This window comes from Lissotriton vulgaris, chromosome 12 (genome assembly GCF_964263255.1).
Source record: "Lissotriton vulgaris chromosome 12, aLisVul1.2, whole genome shotgun sequence".
Lineage (NCBI taxonomy): Eukaryota > Metazoa > Chordata > Amphibia > Caudata > Salamandridae > Lissotriton > Lissotriton vulgaris.
In genome coordinates this window covers 60879363-60904351 of record NC_141700.1, presented here as the reverse complement: position 1 = coordinate 60904351, position 24989 = coordinate 60879363, and the positions used below count along the sequence as shown (strand labels likewise).

Genomic DNA, 24989 nt, shown 5'->3' with positions numbered 1-24989 from the left:
CTGCTTGGAGTGTACATCCACGCAGTAGTGTTTGGTAAATGTATGTATGGTGGACCATGTGGCTGCTCTACATATATCCTCTTGAGGAATGTTACCTAGGAAAGCCATGGATGCCCCTAACTTGCGTGTTGAATGCGCTCTTGGGGGAACCGTTAATGTGCGTTTAGCTTTTTGATAACAAATCTGTATGCACTTAACAATCAGTCTGGCTATACCTGATTTGGAAATGGGGTTGCATTTGTGTTGTGGTGAAAAGGCAACAAACAGTTGCTTAGTCTTTCTGAAATCCTTTGCCCTGTCTATGTAATACAGGAGAGCTCTTTTAACATCTAGAGTGTGCAGAGCTCTGTCTGCCACTGAATCTGGATTTGGGAAGAATACTGGCAGTTCTATCGTCTGGTTAATGTGGAACTGAGATACCACCTTAGGCATAAATTATGGGGGGTTGATACGTAGCACTACCCTATTAGCATGAATTTGTATGAAAGGCTCTTAAATAGTTAGGGCCTGAAGCTCACTAACTCTCCTTAGCGATGTGATCGCTACTAGAAAAGCCACTTTCCATGTCAGAAATTGTATCTCACCAGAGTGTAGAGGTTCAAAAGGTGGTCCCATGAGTCTGGTTAGAACTACGTTCAGATTCCAGACTGGTGAAGGCGGGTGTCTTGGAGGAATCACTCTTTTGAGTCCCTCCATAAAAGCTTTAATGGCTGGCACTCTGAAAAGGGAAAGGTGCTGCCTGTTCTGAAGATAAGCTGCTATTGCAGCTAAATGTATCCTTATGGAACTATATGCCAGATTGCATCTGTATATATGTAACAGATAACATATAATGTTTTGAGTTGATGCAGCTAGTGGATTTATGTCATTATTGGTACAATAAACGACAAAGCGCTTCCACTTTGCCGCATAGCATGCCCTGGTGGTAGGTCTTCTTGCCTCCTTGATAATATTCATAAAGTCAGGGGGCAGGTTCAGGTAGCCAAACTCTATGACCTCAGGAGCCATATCGCAAGGCTCAACTGCTGCGGATCTGGGTGCTGGATGTCTCCATGGCTCTGAGTATGGAGACTGGGTGTGAGTCGCAGTCGTTGATGAGGCACCACGGAAAGTTCTAGGAACGTGGTGTACCATGCCTGCCTTGCCCACGTTGGAGCAACCAGAATGAGTGTCATTGAGTGCTGTCGCAGTTTGCGTGCCACTAGCAGTATGAGCGGTGCTGGGGGAAAAGCATACGCAAATCTGCCTGACCAGTTCATCCACATCGCATTGCCCTGAGACTGCAGGTGTGGGAACATGGCGGCGAAGGTTGGGCATTTTGCGTTTTCTTTTGTGGCGAACAGGTCTATCTCTGGATGACCCCACCGCTGGAAATACGGTTGTAGCACTGAGGGATGTATCTCCCACTCGTGCATCTGGTGGCTGTGTCTGCTGAGCAGATCCGCCATCTGGTTGTCCTTGCCTGGGAGGTGTTCTGCCATGAGGAACAAGTTTCTTTGAATGGCCAACTTCCAAATGCTTTGAGCTAGGTGTGACAACTGTGGAAAGTGTGTGCCTCCCTGCTTCTGGATGTAATACATGGCAGTCATGTTGTCCGTCCGGATCAGCACAACTTTGTTGCACAAATGCACTTTGAACGCCTTCATTGCCATGAAGATCGCCATCAGTTCCAGCAGGTTGATGTGCATCTTCCTTTGCTGCGTCGTCCATAGTCCCTGCACTGTGTAATGGAGGACATGCGCTCCCCAGCCCTGGAGAGATGCGTCCGTTGTCAGCCCTATTTGTGGTACAGGCTCTTGGAACGGTCGTCCCCTGCAAAGGTTTTGTGGGTTCCACCAATGCAGAGAGTTGTATGCACGACCGGTCACCAACACTAGGTCTTTCAACTGTCCTTGAGCCTGGTTCCACTGCCGTGCTAAGCACTCCTGAAGCGGACGCATGTGTAGTCTCGCGTGAGGGACTATGAAGATGCAGGAGGCCATCATACCTATCAGCTGCATAAACACCTGTGCTGGGAGCGAGTGTTGGGGTTTGAATTTCCGAATCAGCAATTGCATGCTGTTGATTCTGACTGAGTTTGGCTGTGCTTTTGCTGCCAGAGTGTTTATTGTTGCTCCCAGGTACTGTTGTACATGTGCGGGTTGAAGATGTGACTTCGGATAATTCAGTGAAAAACACAGGCTGTGTAGGAGGTGAATTGTGCGGGATATGTGGCTGGCACATTGCTGGGCTGACTTTGCTTGGATAAGCCAGTCGTCCAGATAAGGATAGACATGAATGTGTTGTCTTCGAAGGTGCGCAGCTACTGTCGCCGAGCACTTGGTAAACACTCTTGGGGCTGTTGTGACCCCGAAAGGTAGGACCTTGAACTGGTAATGCTGGTTTTGTATGGTGAACCTGAGATATTTCCTGTGTCCTGGGTGTACTGGAATGTGGAAATATGCGTCCTTGAGGTCTAGTGTTGCTAGGAAATCTCCCTGACTGAGCAATGGCAGAATCTGCTGCAAAGTGAGCATGTGAAAATGTTCTGACAAGATGGATTAGTTTAGGGGTCTGAGGTCCAGAATGGGCCTGAGAGACCCGTCCTTTTTTGGAATTAAGAAGTACAGCGAGTACACCCCTGTACCCTGTTGTTGTAAAGGTATGAGTTCTATGGCCCCTTTTTGCAGCATGCTGATGACCTCTTGCTGCAATAAGTGTATGTGCTCTGCGGACATAGGACGGTGTCTTGGGGGTATGTTGGGTGGAGTGGAGGTTAGTTCTAGACAATAGCCATATTGGATAAGTTGTCTCACCCACCTGTCTGTGGTAATGCCTTCCCAGACTGGCAGGAACTGCTGAAGTCTTCCGACGACCGGTGTTATATGGTCTGGGGGCAGTGACAAGACGTCACTGTTTAGTATTGGCGGAGGATCTGGCGTTATTATTTCCTCGTCCTCTGCCTTTGGTGCTGTTGCCACGGTATCCACCCCTATTGTTCTTGTTATAGGTGGTCTGTGTGCCTCCTTTGTTGTATTGGGCTTGCTGGGATGCTTGACCTCTAGAGGTTCCCCTGTTACTGGAGCGACGAAAGGAACCTCCCCTGAACTGTTGTGACTGCAAAGCCCCCATGGATTTGGCCGTCTCAGTGTCTTTTTTAATTTTCTCTAGAATTGTGTCCACATCAGGACCAAATAGATAATCAGGGTTAACAGGCTGATTTAGTAAAGTGGTTTGGATCTCAGGCTTGAATCCAGAGATGCGTAACCAGGCATGCCTTCTGAGCATTACGCTTGTATTGATGGCCCTAGCTGCTGTGTCTGCTGCATCTAGCGCACACTTAATGGAATCATTTGATATCAGTTTCCACTCCTGTATCAGCATTTCTGCTCCCTCCTTATAAGGATCAGGCAAGTGTTGTAGTAGTTGCTCTAATGTGTCGTAATGAGCCCCATCATATCTGGCTAATAGGGCCTGAATATTTGAAATCCTCCAAATGTTCGCAGCTTGAGCCGCCACTCGTTTCCCAGAAGCTTCCAAGATTTTGGATTCTTTGTTCAGAGGAGGAGCTTCACCACTTGTTTGAGAGTTCACTCTCTTACGAGCCTTTGACACTACTAAGGAGTCCAATGGTAGCTGGCCCTTATATACGTAGGGTCTACAGGCGCAGGCCGGTATTTCCTGTCAATTCTTGGATTCACAACTCTTGCCCTTGTGGTTTCTTTGAAAATGTCCCCAGCATGCTTAAGGACACCCTTCAGCATTGGTAATGTTTTTACTGATGTCTCCGAAGTTGAGAAAGTGTCAAACAAAAAGTCCTCCTCTATGGGGTCAGCATGTATTTCTACATCATGATTAAGTGCTGCCCTTTCAATCAACGCGTTAAACGCAGCTGTATCTTCAGTTGGCGAGGTTTTGACCGTGTAGGATTGAGTGTCAGGCGTGGTGTGTGGCTCCCCTGGGTCAACAGGGTCAGTCCAGGGTTGAGACTTGTCTTGATTTGTGTCAATAGGATAATTAAATTCCTCCTCATTGTAACCTTCCCCTACATCCTCATTAGTACGTGTGGGTGAATAGGCATATTCACGTCCATAGGACTCCACAGGCTCAAAAAGGACAGGTGAGGTGGAAGAGTCCCTTTTCTTTTCGAGTGGGATCTTGTATGACTCCATAGGATTTTCTGGAATGATCTTTCTTTTATAAATAGTGAGTCTGCCAGAATCTGAGTCTATGAACAGTTTCGACTGGTTATCATAGGAGGGCGCTTGGAATACAATGTCCTCTTCTATGGGCTGAGTCCTTTTTACCATTGACACCTGCTTGGTCGGTTCGATGCTTTGTTGTAGTTCGAACGCCTTAGGTCGTGCGGTCGGGGGCAGGCCGAATTTAATCGGTGGCGTAAGAATTGGAGACAGACTGACCTTCTTCGAGGGCTGCGCCGTCTTCGATCCGACCGACTTAGTTCTTTCACCAGGTTGTTTCTGGCCTAGCGTCGACTCAAGCTCTTGGTGCGCGGCAGGCACGCTCTTTGGCTTCGACGTGACGTGCACTTTCGAGCCGATCTTGGTCTTCGACTCGAAGGTCTGGACTACCAGTGATTTGGAGGCTGGAATCTTGGGATCGAGAGTGTGAGAAGTTGGCCTGATATATGATGCTCACTAAATCTAGTGATCACCTTGTATCAGTCCAAACAACCCTTATGGTGATTGGTTGTAAGTCAACCTTATAGACCAGCTATCCTAGTAGCGTGGACAAAAGCAGTCTTTAGGCTAAACTCTGAATGGCATGTGAAGCCAGCTGTTTTACCACATATAACCCCTTGAATACCAAGTGAAAGGACACCACACAGGTTGTTATGAAAATAAACAGATATTTATTAACTAACATACACCTCTGAACTCTTTATGAGGTCAATGGGCTAAGCACATGACAATACTTGAAAGGAAATACGAGTTTGCACAGTATTTACAAGAACGCCTGAGGGGCGCAACAAACCATATACTAAATAAATGGAATGTGAAAGTCAATCAAAGGAATGGAGCTGTCCAGAGGTTGTAGAATCGCTGGGATCACACTACCCTGACTGGAGGTAAGTAATAGGAGGCCCACAGAACGCGTGTGCAGAGTGTGAACTCACACACGAGATGCGTACAATCGTCTATGGGCAGTACAGTTTAAAGAAAAGGTGAGTACGGACGTCCCTGACTAGGTAGAACTGAGACAACATTGGAACTGGACACTAGGATAGTGAAGCTACCCCTGAGCACCAAAATGCTCGTGTTACCTCACCCACAGGCTGCGGATGCATAGGTGCCAAGTCGTGTCGGGTTCCGGCGTTGGAGTCTATGGAGCCTGGAGGAAAAGATGCTGCAGGCGGTCAGGAGGAAGATGTCCGGTGCAATCCAAGGGTGGATTGGTGAAGAGAGGAACCTGAGAGCAGAGGGGACAATGTTCAAAGTCACTAGCCAGTGACTGGAGTGGAACCAGGAGTGGAACCAGATGTCGTCGTCGCGATCAGGTGAAGGTGGACGCTTGTCTCAGCAGCCACGTGGACCAGGCGGTGTCTTCGACGACCAGGATGGAGGCACGAGCTGTCCCACGCAGGCTCTCGCTGTCGGCGGTGTCGTCTCCGGATTCGGGTTCAACAGGCCTTGGCAAAGGCAACCAACGCGGTGAGTGGAAACGGCGTCTGGAGTGGACCAGGAGGGTCCGGGGTGCTCCTCTTTTGGAAGGGAGCAAGGGCCAGTCTGGAGCAACCAGACCAGCAGCAAAGTTGTCGGTGTTTGTCGTCTAGGAGGTCACTAGACAGCCGGCAAGGGACCAGACCACGCGTCGAGCAGCAAACAGGCAGAAGGGCCCCACGCAGATCTTGTGGATGCTGGAGGGCTGATCTTCGATGCAGGAGCTGCTCGGGTCGGGGCTTCTCAGTCCCCAAAGCACTTGGACGAGGAGGCCTCGGAAGTCGTGCTGGAGCGAAGTGCTGCTTCTTTCAAGATGGCCGGTCCCACGTGTCTCATCGCACCCACGGGTCTCAGCTCGGCTGCAGATGTGGGTTGAGGTCGGAGAGGTCTGGGAATCCGGGTCTCGTCGGGCTCTGAAGTCTGGATCCTTTGCAGGAAGACGACAAAGGGAAGTCGCGGTACGCTGATAGTGCCTGCAGATGCAGGGTGGACACTCCTTGCCCACAAGGGAGATTCCTTCTGTCTTCTGTGGAGCAGAACGTCGAGGTCCAGAGTTTCTTCTTGTGAAGTTGATCAGGATAATCTGATTTGGAATGGGACCAGCTCCTACCTTTATTCGGCTAAAGGGGGCTGCACTACGACTAGGTCCCTCCTCTGGGTGGGACCAGGAAGGGGGGTGGTTACACCCCCTTTCCTTTGTCCGGTCTTGCGCCAGCTCTGGGGCTGGAGTGCCCCAGGAACTGGTTCTGACCGGTGTATGCACAGGGCACCTTGTGTGCCCCAGGCATGTCTCATTCCTTTGAGCCCTGTCCTACCTAATACACAAAATCCTGTCTGGGGTGGTGCTAGCACCTCCCAAGGCAGGAAACCCTTTGTCTCAGCCTCCCTCGCTGGAAGGACTCCCAGCAGCAGGAGGTCAGACTTGTGTCTGTGGTGGCAGCATCCATTTTGCGATGCTGAGGCTCGAGTTAACTTTAACCGGGGTTCACAGTTACATACATGTCGTGTCCCTCTAGAAGGGTGGAATGCTAACCCCGTCGCCAGAATTGGTGAGGGGTTAGTATTCCAATTCGTATGACACCTTACTCGACATGTTTTGATAATGTTATACCAAAGTTAGCATTTGACCGCGAGGTTCATAATGCACTTAAGAGTATATGGTATAGCGTTATCATGGAACAGCTATTAGGACTTGGTTCCGCAAGCTGCAAACGGGCTCAGCTCATGCCAGAGCACCATCTCACATAATTCCAAGCACTCTGCCTTCAGGATTGATAAGGCCTGCCATAGGAGTGACTGATAGGAATATATGTGTCCATTTTAGGGTTAGATATAGAGATCTAAAGCAAAGGGTGATTACACCACCTTGCCCCAGCTGTCGTGCAGCCAGTTGTGTCAGATTTGGATGGCCAGCCAGGGGTGGCATAATACATGCTGCAGCCCCTGGTAGGCCCTGGGTACACCTATGCCCTGGATACCTAAGGTATACTGTACAGGGACTGATAAGGTGACTCAGTATCCAATTAGATATGTACCTAGAGTACATGGAATCCATTTTACAGAGAGAGCAGTGGGCCTGGGGTCCTGAATAGCAGGGCCCCAGGTCAACTAAGAAAAACCAGCAAAACACCAGGCAAAAAGTTGGGGGCAACCATAGTCAGATATCCACCTTCCTACAGAGAGTCTTTTGAGTCTTGAGTCCATTGTTTGTGTTGGTGTCTGTTGACGTCGATGTCGTCTGACCGACACGCTTGACCGTAGTCACCGGCTTCGGCGCCCCGATCTTCGGGTCGAAACCCTTGTGAGACCCCGAAGGGTCGATGACACTCTTTGGTTTTATTGGATCCGATGAATCCGAAGTCGTCGATCCGAGGACTGTCTTTAGCAGTTTTGGTTTCGATTTTGACACCGTTGGTTTCGGTTTCGATTTTTCCATTGTCTGCGGTTGATTGACCGATGGCTCTTTAGATATATTCTTTGCCGGGCCTTGACGCGGGGCTATAGAATGTTGTTGAAGATCTTGGCTAAGGCCTTCCGGCGATGCTTCGACCTGAGCCTTTGGAAGTTCAGTGTCATGATCGGCCCCCGCAACTACGGTTGGGCTTTGCTCATCGCTCGAGTCGTTATCGACGGCTCCGATGGCCTTTGCGTCGTCCCCTACCTCGACGACGTCTTCATCATCGACGTAGTCGTCTTCTTCGTCTTCATCATAGTTAGAGTTCTGCTCCGAAGCAGGATCCGACTGTTGTTCTGGATCCTCCTCATCGACACCCTCGTCGTCTTCAGCCTAGAAGATGTTCTCCGGGTCGGGCGCTGTTCTCTGCGCCGACTGTCTTGCGGCACGTCGAAGCCGAATCGTCTTCTTTGACCTGAACCGAGAACAGGCCATGTAGCTGGCCTCTTCGTGGTCCGGCGATAGGCATTTATTGCACACCGGGTGCACATCGATGTGAGGGTATTTAGAGTTGCAAACCGGGCATTGTTTGAACGGGCTCCGTTCCATCGTCGATCGTTGATGGGGCCTCTGGTGTCGAAAAAGCCACGCGGCCTTCGACGTCCGGCTCAAGAGAACCGGAACGAGTACCCGGCACCGAACGAAAAGACAATACCGACGCCCCGAAGGCCTTTTGAAAAAAGTTTTTTATCGATTCCGAACTTGAGTTAAGAAAAGTACATCCGAACCCAATGGCGGAAAAAAACAATCTGAGGATGGAGAGGATGCCCATGCGCACTGTAGTCCAGGGGAGGAGCCACCTATCTCGTGATACTTCGAAGACTCTTCCAGGACAACAATGTGCAATCATCCGGACACAACACTAGGCGGCGATCTATGCACAGATATGAATTCAGCAGCCCACATGCCTCGAACATTTGAATTTCAATAAAAAAGAATTTTGTCCATGATTTATACATCATTTTCTTTATGCGTAGCACAATAAAAGTCGAATTTGCTGCAGTAGAGATCTATAAACTCAATACACAGCATTGCAAAGTAAAGACTCTCTCTTACCGATAGCTGCTTAGGAAGAAGCTCCGCAATCTTTTGCAGAATGGATGTGGTTGGCTTCTGGTCAGAAAGTACAATGAGGTGCACATTGCGGTCTCCTCGTAAGAGCAAGCCTTTAGCAAGCACACCCACTCGCATTACTCCCTTCAAAATCCGGCAGAGAGGATTTCTTTTCCTGTGAGTTTGGTAGAAATGAGACACATAAAAAGGACACGAATGAAGAAAGTGCAAACAAGAAGAACTACAAGTATTATCAATTACCACCAATCACATTTACACACTAAAATTGCAACATCACAGAACTGCCAGTCTGCTGTACCCGTTGTGAAATAGACAGCTGAAATAAAATTGTATTTGCGTAGTCAAATAATGCAGGAATGGATGCATTTTCAACCATTTCCAATGCTACACGACATTCTGTTCTCCAAATTCCTCATGGCAGTCCTTTATTTACTACATCTACGTAATTCTGTCAGATCAGTTAGAAACAGGTACACATTGTTTATACACACCTCCAACACACATCTCTTAATGATGAGAGGCACAATAGACGCAAATGCTGTTGCTCATCTTCAAGCTTTCCATAGTAGTCTATGCATTATCTCTAGGCGCTGGCATAAAATAAACAAGCGCCCCACTACTCTCTTGAGGGCCCTTTATTCTTTATTACATAGTTGATTCAGCCTAAAAGGGCACCAGGACATGAAATTCCATGCTTAACTATAACAAACTATAGTTAATCCAAGTTTTACGAAACCCATTACTTTTTGTAGATTATGGTCTTTAAACAGAAACACATTTATAGATTTTTTTTTAAATGTGATAATTTTCCTTTAGTATGGTAAATCGGAATTTCAAAACAACCAAAAGTTCCTAATCCATAGCGGTTAACCCCCATAATCTGTAGTGCAAATGTTCTTCACTGTACCAACCAGGAAGAACCATGCACCATCTGGCAACAGACTAACTGCACAGAGCTTTAGGAAGCAAGGCAAGACAGCATTCATTCAAATCCCTTCATAGCAACCTGGCCATGTATCCTTTTATTTAATATATTCCTTTGTGAAATGAAACTACGTGGTTTATCTGAATTTTCTTAACCATTATAGCCATAAAATTTGATTTGGTCACTTCACTATTTCCAATTATGTTAATACATTACCAAAACCAATATATTTGGTGTGGCGCTAGATATCACAGAAGCAGTAAAACACTCCTTGAAAGCCTTATATGATGGTCATTCGTATATTTACTCCTGGATATCGTAGTAAATGGCGCGGATTATCATGAGAGAGAAACAGACAGACTGATTAAATGGTACATTCTGTTTGTGTGATGAGAAACTTAGTAGTGAGATAGGACTCCCTGGGGTGGTCCACATAGAAACACATCCAAATGCTCACATTTCGAAGTGTCACAACCATGGCACATGGATGAAATGGTATGTGTTTCTCTAGGTTGTGACTGCTTCACAGGTGGCACTTGATCATTCCTCTTGAGTTGTGGGATGCCTGCACCACGTACTGGAAACTGTAGAGAATGTTGGTCCAGTATTAAACTGGTGAAAAGCTGAAGCACAGGCATCACTCCACCACATTTGCTTGCCTGCATCCTCCATCATACCCTTCTCTCTGAACCGTTAAATGCTGACAAGAGAAGATGGGGGATTGCTGTGGTCCTCTTCAACTGAAAAAATGTCATATAATTTGCATATTATGTCTTGGGAATTTTGACCCAGTGAGTTTCTGACTCTGTCTCTTTTCCATAAAGAATGGGCCAGTACTGCTCAGGAGAAAGCAAACTGTCACACAATGGCAAGAGATATCCAGCACCAGACTTCAGGTAAAATCCTACTCGCTGGGAAGAAAGCGAGTAGGATGCAAGAAAAGGATCATGTTACTTACCCTGTAAACATCTGTTCATGGCATGTAGAGCTGTAGATTCACATGCTGGCATACTCCTGCCACCTAGTGTTGTGTCCAGATGTTTGCAAGTTGTTTTTCTTTGAAGAAGTCTTTCCCAGTCACGAGGTAAGGGGACTCCTTTCAGTGATAGTGCGCATGGGCATCAACTCCACTGCGTTTTCCCGCAAGAGGGTGAAAATGGTTCAAGTAAGTGTAGTACAGAGATGTACATGCGTATGTAATGTAAATAATAAGAACTGCAACAATCACAGGTGTCCGGGAATGAGGGAGGGCGCATGTGAATCTACAGCTCTACATGCCAAGAACAGATGCTTACAGGGTAAGTAACATAATCCGTTCGAGGCATGTGTACTGTAGATACACATGCTTTGCATAGACTGTATAGCAGTATTCTCCCAAAGAGGTGGCTGACCAGTGGGTGTTGCAGGTGTAGCACTGTTTATCCTACATTAGCTTGTTGACGTGCTAAGACATCCACACAATAATGTTTTGCAAATGTGTGTGGTGTAGACGCTGCCTTACACATCTCAACTAGGGGAATGTTCCCTAACAAAGGCCATAGATGCTCCTATTTTGCGAGTAGAGTGTGCGCTAGGAGGTATAGTTAAAGTTCTTTAAGCTTTAGCATAGCACATTTAAATACATCTGACAATCCACCTAGAAATACTACATTTAGAGATAGGATTTCTTTTATGAGGTGAAGCAAATGCAACAAAAAGTTGTTTTGCAAAAATCTTTAGTCCTATCAATATAGTATAACAATGCTCTTTTTACATCAAGGGTATGTAGAGCCCTTTCTGCTACTGAATCAGGTTGAGGGAAGATCACATGTAACTCAACTGATTGGTTAATATGAAAAGCAGAAACTACTTTTGGAAGGAATTTAGGGTTTGTACGAAGAACCACTCTATCTTTATTAAGTTGAAAGAAGGGTTCTTCTAAGGTTAATGCTTGTAACTCACCAACACGTCTCAGTGAAGTGATAGCAATTAGAAAGGCAACCTTCCATGCCGTAGATGCAAAAGATAACAAGGATAATGTTTCTTACCCAGTAAGCATCTGTTCTTGTCATGTAGAGCTGTAGATTCACATGCTTTGCAAACTACTGCCATCTAGTGTTGGCCCCCTATGTTTGCAAGTTGTTTTTCTTCGAAGAAGTCTTTACAATCACAAGGTAGGTGACTCCTCCTTTCGGTGAGAGTGCGCATGGGCATCAACTCTATCGTTAGATTGTTTACCCGCAGAGGGTGAGAATTGAGTTAGTAAAGGTAGAATAGGGTATGTATGTAAAGTAAGAAAACAGCAACAGGTATAGGTACCCGGGGAGGCGGGTGGGCGAATGTGAATCTACAGTTCTACATGCCAAGAACAGATGCTTACTGGGCCTTTTGAGGCATGTGAGCTGTAAATCACATGCTTTGCATAGACCATACAGCAGTAAACTCCCAAAGCGGGGCTATCTTGTAGCTGTTGCAGTTGTTTGAAAAAGTGTTTTAAGTACTGCCTGGCCTACATTAGCTTGTTGCCTCACTAACACATCTATACAATAGTATTTAGTGAATGTGTGCGTTGCAGACTATTTTGCTGCCTTACAGATGTCAACTAGTGGAATATTCCCTAAAAAGGCCATAGTAGCCCCAATATGGTGGGTGGAATGCACTCTAAGGGGTATTGTCAAGGTTCTTTTCGCTCTCACATAACATGTTTGGATACATTTCACGATCCATCTTGCAATGCGTTTTAGATATGGGATTGCCTTTGTGTGGTTGTAAAAAAGCAACAAAGAGCTATTTTGTCTTACGAAAATCTTTTGTTATTTCCACATAATTAAGTAGAGCTCTTCTAACATCTAGTGTGTGTAGAGCTTGTTCTGCCACAGAATCAGGTTGAGGAAAGAACACAGGTAACTCAACTGATTGATTGAAGTAAAAAGCAGAAACCTCTTTAGAAAGAAATTTGGGATTGGTTCGAAGAACCTCTTTGTCTTTGTGAAGATGAAAGAAAGGCTCTTGTATAGTTAGTGCCTGGAGTTCACCAACTCTCCTTAAGGAAGTGAATGCAATAAGAAAAGCAACCTTCCATGAGAGAAATTGTAGTTGACACTTGTGCATTGGTTCAAAAGGTGGACCCATTAGCCTCATAAGGACTATGTTCAAGTTCCATACTGGCGCAGACAGAGCTCTTGGTGGTATTACTCTTTTCAGTCCTTCCATAAAGGCCTTAATCACTGGTACTCTGACTAGAGATAAGTGTTGTCTGTTTTGTAAGTATGCAACTGCTGCTAAAGGCAATCAAATGGATGTGTAGGCTAATATAGACTGCTGTAAGTGTAAGAGATAACAGATGATGTTTTGCACTGAAGCATCACGGGGATTATTATTGTTACAATATATAACAAATTGTTTCTACTTTGCTGCATAAAATGCCCTAGTAGTAGGTTTCCTAGCCTCCTTTCGGATATTCATACAGTCTGGTGGTAATTGTAAATAATCAAAATCTATGACTTCAGGAGCCAAATCGCTAGGTTGAGCTCCTTGGGATTTGGATGTCTGATTTCTCCATGGCTCTGAGTGAGACTGGAGTTGAGATGCAGCTTTTGTTGTGGAACTACTGAGAGCTCTAGCAAGGTGGTTGAACCAAGGCTGGAGTGCCCATGTGAGAGCTATAAGAATGAGTTTGAGGGATGATTGTCTGAGCTTCCGAACTACCAGCGGAATGAGTGGGAGAGGCAGAAAAGCATAGGCAAATATCCCTGACCAGTTCATCCATAGGGCATTGCCTTTGGAGGGCGGATGTGGGAACCTGGAGGCGAAGCTTGGGCATTTTGCGTTTTGAGCTGTGGCAAACAGGTCTATGTGAGGAAATCCACATTCCTGAAAGTAGGGAAGAAGAATCTGGGGATGAAGTTCCCACTCGTGGATTTGCTGTCTCTGTCTGCTGAGAAGGTCTGCAATTTGATTGCCTATTCCTGGAAGATGTTCTGCTAGGAGATACATTTTGTGATGTATGGGCCATTTTGAAATGGTTTGTGCCACCGAGACAGTTGGAGAGAGTGTGTCCCCCCCCTTCTTATTGAATATAGTTATAGCTGTTATGTTGTTACATTTTGTGGGTTCCACCACGGCAGAGACCATGTGGAAATGCTCTGAAAGTATGTAGAGGTTTAGTTCTCGGCGGTCTAGAATAGGTCTCAAGAAGCCGTCCTTTTTGGGAATGAGAAAGTACAGGGAGTACACGCCTGTCCCTTGATGTTGTAACGGCACAGGTTCTGTGGCTCCTTTGGACAGGAGAGATTGGACCTCTTGCTGAAGTAGATGTAAATGTTCTGGTGACATTTTGTGAGAATGTGGTGAAATGTTTAGAGGATTGTTGGTAAGCTCCAGCCAATAACCATGTTGCATAACTCATAACACCCATTTGCCTATGGTGATAGATTGCCAAATGGGGAGGAATTGTAGAAGACGTCCCCCGACAGGTGTTAAATGATCGGGAGGAAGTGTCAGCAAGTCACTATTTGGTGGGTGGGGGGTTGGAATTACATGGTGTGGAATCCCGGCCTTGACCTTTGTTGTTGTTGCCTCAGTTTCCTCCTCTGAAGAAGCCCCTTGTAGAGGAAGATTGATAGTTGTCTTTGTAGGAGGAGGCAACATTGTCTGAGGACATGGTTTTCGACCCTCCTCGGTAGAAGGAGCAACGAAAGGAGCACCGATTAGAGCGAGACTGAAGAGCTCCCATAGACTTGGCTACTTCTGTGTCTTTTTTTCATTTTTTCGAATGACTTATCTTCTTCGGGCTTTAAAGAGATGTTCCTTGTCAAAAGGAGTACTTAACCCCTTAACCGCGGCCGTTTTTCCGCCGCGGTGCGGGTATTCTAAAGGGTGGGCGGGGCTGCGTCGGCCGTTGGTCATGCGCAGCACTGGGGGGGGAGTGCTCGCGACTGCCAATGGCAGCACGCAAAGGGTTAAAATAGACTGTTGTGGAGCAAGATGGCCGCCGCCTAGTAGCTGCTCCCCCCACCCATCTGGGCTGCCAATGCGAACACTTACTGCATTTCTCGAGCGTGCCGGTGTGCAGCTCCATTGTCACCTGGGATAAACGCTCAGGCTGCTGACTTCAGGCAGAATCGCCTGGAGAGCAGCGTTTCACGGCAGCACAGGCTTCATTCCACCTCGACTGCCTTGATCGCTGCAGAGCCCTGGAATGCCAAAAGCCGGAAAACCGCTGAAGGAGTAGGCGGAGCTCCTGGGGGCCCGACTGTCTTGCCTGCTCGCGTGGTCTCGCACAGCAAGAGGCTGACGGCTCGCAAGGCAGAGGATGCAGCTGGAGATGGTGCCCCGTCTGGGAAGCCCCTCAGTGAGAAAGACGGGCTGAAAGATGATACGTTATTAATAAGTCAAGGAACCTTGGTTTTCCCAGAGAAAGAAAGGCAACCATCAATCCCAGAGATCTTTTCTGGAAAAATTCACTGGGCTACACCTGAAGGAGCAGGGTAAGTCCTCTCCCCCTGTACACCCCGCTGTCCCTCTCCCCCGGCTACGCCAATGATAGGTGAACATAGCACTTTCTCAGAGACAGTGGGAACTGGTTCATTGTGCCAAAGGGAATTGGAAAAAGAAAGGGGAAATCTCATGGATATTGGGAGAAAAGGCGGGGGCTGGGACCAGGGCCGGGACACAGGGTTTGATACCCAGTAATGTTGCATTGTGTGTTGATGGCTTGAATAAGGGTGAAAAGTGCTGTCCCCTGGGGATGGGTCAGGATCTAGAGGCAGTAGGAGGATCCCCCGATGAAGCCAACATTTTTTAGTCTTCGACTGATGACTCTGATCTCTCAGACCTTAGTGAAGAAATGACTGAAGATGACTCTGCTCCCTACTCATCGGGGGACAGCCAGAGTGGGGGAAAAGCGAAACCTTCGACACATGAACATCTTTCCCTCTCAAAAAGACGGAGTGAAATGGCAAGTATGACTCAGGACCAGAGTTAAGCACCTCCAAACAATTGAAGTGGGACTATTCTGCAACCCGCCAGGTTTATAGTGATGTGGAGGGAGAAAGATCTGGTACACCACGGGGGGCTCCACTACCTGATACAAATCCTGCTCCCACATTGGACACAATCTTCTCCATGCCGAAGCAGAGGCAATCAGAGGCAAGGGTTGAACATAAGAGAGCCCATCTAGCCATAAAGAAGATACAAGGCGCAGTACGAAAAGTCACCAAAATTTGCTCTAAGACGGCAGAGCGGGTCACCTTAGTGGAGGAGCAGACAGCGGTAGTAGAAGCAGCAGTGGCAACAATCGAGAAAAAACTAAAACTTCAATAAAAGAGGTGGGGAGAGGGGGTTCAGGCAGAGGGATCCAAGCACGGTTGGGGGTTGAGTTTTTTGTCGGTAACCTTCAGGCATTTTTACTTTGTATTAAAAAATGATTCGTTTTAGAATTGCCTAAATTAATGTTTGTGGCTTAAATAATTTTCAGAAAAGACAAGAGTTAATATTGATATACAGTATTTAAAAGCCAATATACTCTGTATCCAGGAAACAATGTGGAAGGGTCTCAGAAACATCTATTGGAATTCACTGGGTATCACATTATTTCCAGAACGCTGCAAGGTACCCGAACAGGCGTGGTGGCGATACTCGAACGTAAGGGCAAGATTCATTTCAGAAGATCTAAGGCAGATAAACTCGGGAGATGGGTGTGGTATCTTCCATCTGTCCTGCCACCACCCTTCTGTCCCATTTCTTGCCGTAGAACGCTCTGTGGTGACATCACTTAGAATGTCACCACTGCAAGGGTTCCAAGGCGAGCGCCGGATGAGACTCCTGACCGGCTGTGTTGCAGCGTGCGGCTGTCAGGTGCGGCTGAGGTCGTGTGCAGTACTTTGTGACTTTGGTGACTTCAATAAATACTTCGTAGTGCATATCAACGCCTCCCTCGCTTCATTGGTAACTTGTCACACTGGCGACGAGGACGGGGAAAATGTAACACGACCTCAACACGGAGCATTTCGAAGGAGTATGAAATAGAAAATAGAAGGACCGGAACACAACAATCGTTAAAAGAAGAATTTAAAAGCGCGACTTGCAACTGAAGGTACTGTTTGATAAAAGGTGGCGGAGGGAGTACTGAGAGACGTGAAAATCAACAGTGCGTGCTATTGAAGGTATAAGCTACGCGTGTTTGACATTGTGAGGGAGAGCTATGCGAAGCGCTGCGTGACTGACTCTATTACAATTGAATCAAGCATGCGCAGAAAAATATTGCGAATAATGAAGGAGCCTTGAGTTGGTACACGCTCATCGGAAGTACAACGCTGAGTAGAAGCATTGCGGGCGGAGTGTGTTGAGGAACATTGTGGAACGTAGGCAAAGGACACAAACGAAGATCGAGTGACTGCACAATTTGGCAGAGGAGGAGTGCTGCGGAGAAAGCAAGGAAAATTGACAGCTTCTCTGTGTAGTGACGTGTGGTGCTGCGAACGGCGCCTAGGGATCGCGGCGTATGAGGCGGAAAAGAACTTGGAAAGGAGTAGCTGGGCAGAGCCATTGTGGTGTGGTACCAAGTGACAGAAGAAACAGAGAAATCGCACATTGCAGAATAAAGTAGAAATATAACATTGCAAGTCTGTAGGAGGAACAAACCACCGCGTGTACCTTGTTGGAAAGCTGTGGCTGCGGTGAAGCACGGGGAACAAGTTCCTTGAGGCATTGTATTTCGTCTGCTTTAAGAAGAGCAATTTTCTCCTCATTCATTTGAGTGTACTTCCTGCCACACGGAAATGAGAACTGATCTGGCATTAAATCAAAAAGAGTGGGAGTCTGACTGATGGTGAGCTCTAAGAACAACAGTGCCATCTTGTGGGCTCCAGAGTACATTTCTCTTATTTTTTCAACAGTAGGATGAAAATGTGTTCTGGGAGATACACAGAACAGTATATTATCTTTCTAGTGTAACCACCTGATGTAGTACAAACCTATTTAATTAAGACTAGAGCTTACAGCAGAATTCTGTTAAAACGTGACGCCACCCCCTATGTTTCTTTTGAGCCCAGGGGACCCTGCAATACAGTGGAAGAAATGGAAAAAATGTTTATGAACTATGCTGTTGTATGCGGGCTAAATCTGGGATTAGAGAGAAAAGTGGCTTTATTAGCGTATTATTTGGGGGCGGAGGGAGAAGAAGTGTTAGAACATCTCCCAGAGCTAGGCGCACATGAGGCTAGAGGGCTGAATGAATTCGAGATAAGCATTAAAAAATTAGACTTACACTAGCTCCCTAAGACTAGCACTATTATGGAAAGGTACCATTTTGGGAAGAGAGGACAGAAGGAAGGGGAATCTATAGAAGACTATGTGTCTGATTTGCGTAAGCTTGCTGCAACATGCAAATTTGGGGGTTCAAGTGAAGAGAAAAACAGGGACCAGTTTGTGTTAGCGTGCAGAACGGAACGTGTACGTGAGGAGTTGTGGTTAAAAGATGATCCACTACTAAGAGAAGTACTTATAGTTGCTAAGCAGGTGGAACACATGATGCAATGTGTAAGCGAAATAAAACAGGATAGTGAGAACAAAGACAGTGAGGGCAAGGTCAAGGTGAGTGAAGTAGTGGCAGAAGGCGACTGTGTGTTAGAAGTCAAAGGACAGAACATGGGGCACAAAGAGCAGAAGGAGAGCAAAGTGGGATGGTCTTTTAAAGGGAATTGCTATAGGTGCTGTAAGCAGGGGCACACGGCGAATGATAAGGACTGCCCCGCACTCAAGTACACTTGTAACAGGTGTGGTAGGAAGGGCCATTTTTGACAGTACTGTAGGAGTGGTCAGGGCATTAAAAACCAAACCAGAGACAACACGAACAGAGTGTGTGACGAAATTGTCCTGCAAGTACAGAGTGGTCAAGTCAGTAGTCCTAAAGATACTATAACGATTGAGGGGACTGACTTAAAGGCTATGTTCGACTCGTGTTCCAAAATCACGATCATCAATGCCAAGGTTAGGAACCTTCCTATAGCTATTCAGGAGGCAGTCAGAGACGAACTGGAAAAATTATGCAACCTTGGGGTCATAGAACCAGTGGAAGCAACGGAATGGCTGGCGCCGATCGTCGCAGCAAGAAAAAAGGATGGCTCGGTCCGCTTGTGCATCGACCTTAGGGCACTGAACAAGGAGGTGGTCATTGACAAATTCCCTCTGCCAAATATCGCACAAATTATGAGTATGCTGGAAGGAGCAAGGGTATTCCCCACACTGGATCTGACCTCGGCCTACTTCCAAATCAAGCTCCATGAAGACTCACAGGAGCTAACATCGTTCGTAACACCCATGGGTGCATTTAAATTCAAGAGAATGCCCTTCAGGTTGGTTTCAGCCGCGGCAGTATTCCAGAGAATCATGGGAAGCATACTAAGAGGAATTCCCGGCGTCTTATGTTACCAGGACGACGTACTCGTGTTTGGCAATGACAACGAACAACATGACAGAAGGTTGAGGCAAGTGTTGATGAGGTTTAAGGACCAAGGTCTCCATTGAAGAGGGAGAAGTGCAGAATTGGATGCAAGGAGCTAGTCTTTTTGGGGCACAAGGTGACACCAGGTGGGATCCGTCCAAAAGCCGAACTACAGAACACCATAACAAACTTGATGCCTCCGAAGAACAAAGAAGAAATAAAGTCATTTATGGGAATGCTGGAATTCTACAGCAAATTCGTAAGGAACTTCGCGGGCAGAACATTTGCCATACGACGCCTTCTCAACAAAGATGTAGGGTTCAATTGGGACAAAGAATGCCAGATAGAATTCGAGGATGTGAAAAGAGCACTGGCAGAAGCACCCAGCCTGAAAGCGTTCATACCTAACAGAAAGACGGTGGTGACAACCGACGCGAGCTCGAAAGGGCTCGGAGCAGTTCTTACCCAAGTAGGGGCGTGTGGAGAAGAAACAATAGCTTTCGCGTCGAGATCACTACAGAAGTCCGAGATGAACTACTCCGTAATTGAGAAGGAGGCGTTGGCGGTACACTGGGCCATGAGCAAGTTCAGAGACTTCATCTGGGGTACAAAATTCACCCTTCATACAGACCACAAGCCTCTGGTTGAAGTGTTTAATAATAAGGGACTAGACGCAATCTCGAGCAGAATCAGGCGTTGGGTGGTAAACCTACAGGAATACACGTTCTGTGTAGAATACGTACCTGGTATGAGGAATCTAGCGGCAGACTGCCTCTCGCGGCTGGTGTAAGAAAAGGGTGAAGACGAGTCTAAAGACAAGAATATTGAAGACAAGGAAGACTACCAAACAGAAAACGTGTGCGTGATTACTCAAGGGGCCATCAGAGAAGAATCTTGGAAAGAGGCCCTGAAAGCAGACGACCTACTTATGGGAGTGTGTGAGAGAGTACAAGGGAAGTGGAGACACGAAGATAAACAAAGCGAAACACTACGGCCATTCTGGATGGTCAGAGAAGAACTGTCTGTCGAGGATGGGTGTCTGTTCAGAGGAACAAGGCTGATCCCGCCCAAAACGGTGAGAGAACAATTGGTGGACTTAGCCCATGACGGACATTTGGGCATCACCAAGACCAAATAGAGGATGCAGGAGGACTACTGGTGGCTGTGCATGGATCATACTATTGAAAGGAAAGTAAGAGATTGTATCCCCTGTACGGTTAGTGACAAGGTTTTGAAACAACACACACCACCCATGATCTGCAGGCCACCCCCTTCAGGACCATGGGATGAAGTGGCACTGGACATAATAGGCCCACTGATGGGAGAATTACGCACACCATACATCCTAGTTCTTGTAGATTTGTATTCAAGATGGCCAGAGGTGAAGGTAGTACCTGAAATCACCTCGAAAACAATCATTGAGTTCTTACAGGAGCTATTCCTCAGAGAAAGACTAGCAGTCTGCTAACGGACAACAGGGTGCAGCTGTGCTCAAAGGAAATGAAGGGTTTTCTCGAGAAGTATGGGATTGAACACAAGCGCTGCGCGCTTTACCACCCCGAAACCAATGGAATGGTAGAACGGTTCAATAAGACCCTAAAAGAAAGCATCCAGTTAGCAAAAACTAATGGAATGAACTGGAGGGAAGAAATCACTAAACGTCTGGAGGCCTACCGTTTGACCCCTCATCAGACGACGGGGGCAACCCTTTTGAATTGCTCAGAGCGAGAAGACCTATCAACAAACTATCACCAGGATGGATGGGTTGGCACAAAGGATGGACAGATCACTCTAGGGAGTCGAAAAGGCTAGACAGACAGACCAAGGCCATGTTAGAGAGGAAGGAAAGGTTCGATAGATTGCACTCCACTTGTGATGCGGGGTTCAGGGTGGGAGATGATCTAAAAATCAGAGCACCCACAGGCAGAGCGAGTTGGTCGGAGTACAGCAGACCCACTAAGATTGTTAAACTATTCAGAAATGCTGTGAAAACCGAGGAGGGAAAGATTTGGAACTTAGGAAGAGTAGTAAGGTATCATCCTCCCAATGAAGGCACTGGCAGTGGGGGAGAGAGAGAGAATAAACCCCATGTGGGAGGAGAACTGCCTCCTAGGGAGCGGTTTGTAGTATCTCACCCTGCCAGCAGAACCAGCCAGAGAGTGGTTAGACCGCCCAGACATCTGGAGCAATATGTGTCTAAGTAATGCGGGTTGTGTCTGATAATGTTCATGTTAACTAATCTTTTTTGTTATGTAGGGAAGGGGGATGTGTGGTATCTTCCATCTGTTCCGCCACCACCCTCCTGTCCCATTTCTTGCTGAGGAACGCTCCGTGGTGACATCACTTAGAATGTCACCACTGCGAGGGTTCCAAGGCGAGCGCCGGATGAGACTCCTGACCGGCTGTATTGCGGCGTTCGGCTGTCAGCTGTGGCTGAGGTCGTGTGCAGTACTTCGTGACTTTGGTGAGTTCAATAAATACTTTGTAGCGCATATCAACGCCTCCCTCGCTTCATTGGTAACTTGTCACAATGGGCCATTGTAGAATGCATACATGATGGAGGGAGGTTTACAGTCTGCTCTCTATATGGCCCTGTCACCGATGATTCAGCATTATTGTACTGGATTAGTGTTGAATTAGTGGGGTGGCCTATGCCTCTAGTTGTAAGTGGGGATTTCAATTTTAATCTTAAAAGGGAGGCCTTGTTATCAAGTGATGCAATGTATCAAGGGCGTAAGCCCAAGGTTTTACGAGCATTGGCTCAGCTGGTTAATCTACATGGGATTTTTGATGTATGGGCTGATAAAGAACCAATAGACCCAGGCTATACCTATTATTCTGCCCGCTTCAGGTCCATGCACGCCTAGACTACTTTTTTATATCTAGTAGGTTGATCTCGGCCTCTCGCATATTTAAATTTCCAGGGGTGATGTCCGACCATAACCCCCTTGTATTAGAACTTGATACTCATGCGACTTTACAATTTAAAGGGGGATGGTTCATTTGTAAAGGCTCTGCTGCTGGATGAGGAGTATATTTCATATATTAGGGAGTGGATTCCACTATTTATGGCTGAAAATCTAGGGATTGCTCCCATTGAAGTAGTTTGGGACACTTTTAAAAACAGGATTTGTTGGGGGAAACTAAGAGATATAGCTGGAACAGGCAGAAAAAAGCAAACCTCCAACTGCAGGGACTCTATCAGGGACTAGAACAGGCTGAGGCAGGCCTGGAGGAGGCTGTTACCAGGGGCTTTGACATTGAAGCAGCCCAGCCTCAGGTTATATTAGCCAAAACAGCTATAGGGGATATTTCGGCTAAAAGATGGGCCAAAAATACACAATATGGATAAACAAAGTCTATGAATTGAGTGAAAAGGTAGGGCACACCTTAACTTTTCTGGCTAGACAAGAGGCAACACACAGCGATATTAAACACATTTTAGATCCCGAGCTGGGTCCCATCTCTGAAGCAGGGGGGATATGCTCCACCTTCCAAAGATTCTAGCAGACATTGTATGCTGAGGAGAAAGGTGATCTGGAAGGGATAGAGTTATATTTAAATCAAGTGTCTATGGGTAGCCTGCGCAGGGAGGATAGAGAGCTTTTAGATCTACCCCTAACAATTGAAGAAATCACAGCAGTGGTGTTGGGATTATCATCTGCAAAAGCCGCTGGGACAGATTTTATCCAGGGGAAATTTTTAAACATTTTCGCCTCCACACTTAAGTTTATATTAGAGGTATTTCTTACCATTCAGAAGGGCAATTCCCCTCCTGATTCATGGGCTTCAGCCAATATGGTAGTGTTCCATAAAAAGGGAAAACCAGTGAACCAGCTAGGGTCCTATCGGCCCATTACACTAATCAATTCGAACACTAAGCACTTCGCTAAAATGTTAGCCTCAAGACTATCTAAGGTTATTAAAAAAATTGTCTCACCCGTACAACATGGTTTCATCCCGGCAATGGGCACTACAGACCACATCCGCCAGGTAATCACTATATTTGATGTGGCCAAAATCCAAGGAGACTCTATTGTGTTGTTGTTATTGGTCGCTGAGAAGGCGTGTGATAGAGTCTCCTGACCCTATCTGTGGGCGATATTAGAGAATAAGGGTCTTGGCGCGGATTTTTTATCATGGGTTAAGATGCTGTATATCAAACCCATGGCTAAAATCTCTCTAATGGGGGGGGGGGGGATCGGAGATGGTTAAGATCCAGTGTGGGACAAGGGAGGCTATCCGTGTTCTCCCTTATTATTTGCCCTCTATGTACACCCTTTAATGCTCCGAATTCAAGGTACTGACTTAATTTCACCATAGGTAACTAGGGGCTGGGAGACGAAAATTCTTCCTTACGCAGACGACCTTACAATTGTTACCCCCGCCCCTAGTGAAGCAGTCAGGGAGATTGAAGAGGAGGCCGATAGCTTTGTACACATTACGGGATAAGGATTTAATAGAGATAAAACCCAAATACTAATAAATTAAAACATTAAGTTCGAGGATACACGGGTGGTCCCTAACGCAACATACCTGGGTGTTAATATTAGTGCTGATTCGGATGAAGTGGTTAAGGGCAATTTGGGTCCATTAATCAACAAAAACAAAGTTGAATTGCCAAGATGGAATAATCTCAGACTCTCCCTGATTGGAAGGTACAACTTAATCAAAATAATGTTTCTTCCAAGAGTTTCTATTTCTTTAGGGCTATACCCCTTGAGGTGGATAATTTATGGTTCAAGGCTCTAGACAGTATGATTGGGCGGTTTCTCTGGTCATACGCCAGGCCCAGAGGGCCTTGAAGTTCCTCTCCCTTCCCAGGGAACGGGGCGGGTGAGTCCTTCCAAACTTTCGTTTGTATTACTGGCCTCAGTACTACAACAATTAACACCACTGTTGTTTGATCCCCCTCAAGAAGAGCTCAACCGAAATACGGTTCCCTCATGTTTTGAATTGAATTAACAATTGGAGCTACAGTTTGCCGCTCCTTATTCCGGCAATTAGAATTTGGCTATTTTAAAAAGGTTAGGTTTAATACACTTATTCATGCTTTCAGAGTATGGACTAGTGTTAGGAAAAAGCTTGGGATTGGTCGCTTCAGTTTCTATACCCCTCTTTTTGATAACCCTCACTTACCAGATATATTTCACGACCCGTATATATTAAGCGATGGAGGACAAATCTTGGTCCATTTATTTTTGGGGGATTTCTTTCTTTTTTTTAAATAAAAGTTTTACAACTTTTGAAAATCTGAGGAGTAAATTCCCCTTGGGGAATAACACATTCTTTAAATACCTGAAAATTAGGGATTTTATATAAAAGAAAAGGGGATGTGGGGAGGGGTTTAGCAGGTATCAACTTGTAGAGGTACTAGCTAGGCACAAACCTAAGATTGGCGACATATACAAACTATTAAATGATAGGATGGGAGGTGATACAGAGAAGCACACTGCTCGATGGGCAAGGTCACAAAAAGCAACAGAGGAGGACGACCACTCCTCCTTAGAAATAGCACGGTCATTACTTACATCTGCCAACCTTCAGATCCAACATTATAAGACTAGGTTCAATTTATATTTCAACCCGGCTAAAATAAGTAAATGAGGGGGGGGCGTTTCTGGCACAAACTGTCCACGGTATCAAGAAATAGGGACAGATCGGGTACATATGCTGCCAGAATGTCCAGGTTTGGTGAATCTGAGAAGGGAGATATCCCATTTTGTTGAGGTACAATTAAACCTGCGGATCAAGGTTACCCCGTCTATCTTGTTGCGGGTCCAGGAGCAAGTGCCAGAGGCTCCTCCCTCAGTGCTCCCATCAGCTCCGTTTTTATTTTTAGCTATGGCGGTATTTAGACTGTGCCTGGCAACTGCTTGGCTTGAGCTGGCACCTCTGAAATTAGCCGAGCCAGCCAGTGACTAAATGATAGAGTATCAGAGAGAGAAGGTT

At 46.4% G+C, this 24989-nt stretch overlaps 1 protein-coding gene across 1 annotated transcript in view; it reads right to left on the bottom strand.

Annotated features, from left to right (window-relative positions):
• ZFR2 (zinc finger RNA binding protein 2) overlaps window positions 1-24989 on the bottom strand; it is an 811721-nt gene that overhangs the window by 341081 nt on the left and 445651 nt on the right. Inside the window, exon 13 of the mRNA XM_086947097.1 lies at window positions 8671-8842. Within this exon, the coding sequence (XP_086803223.1) occupies window positions 8671-8842 (172 nt within the window). The remainder of the gene's footprint in view (window positions 1-8670; window positions 8843-24989) is intronic.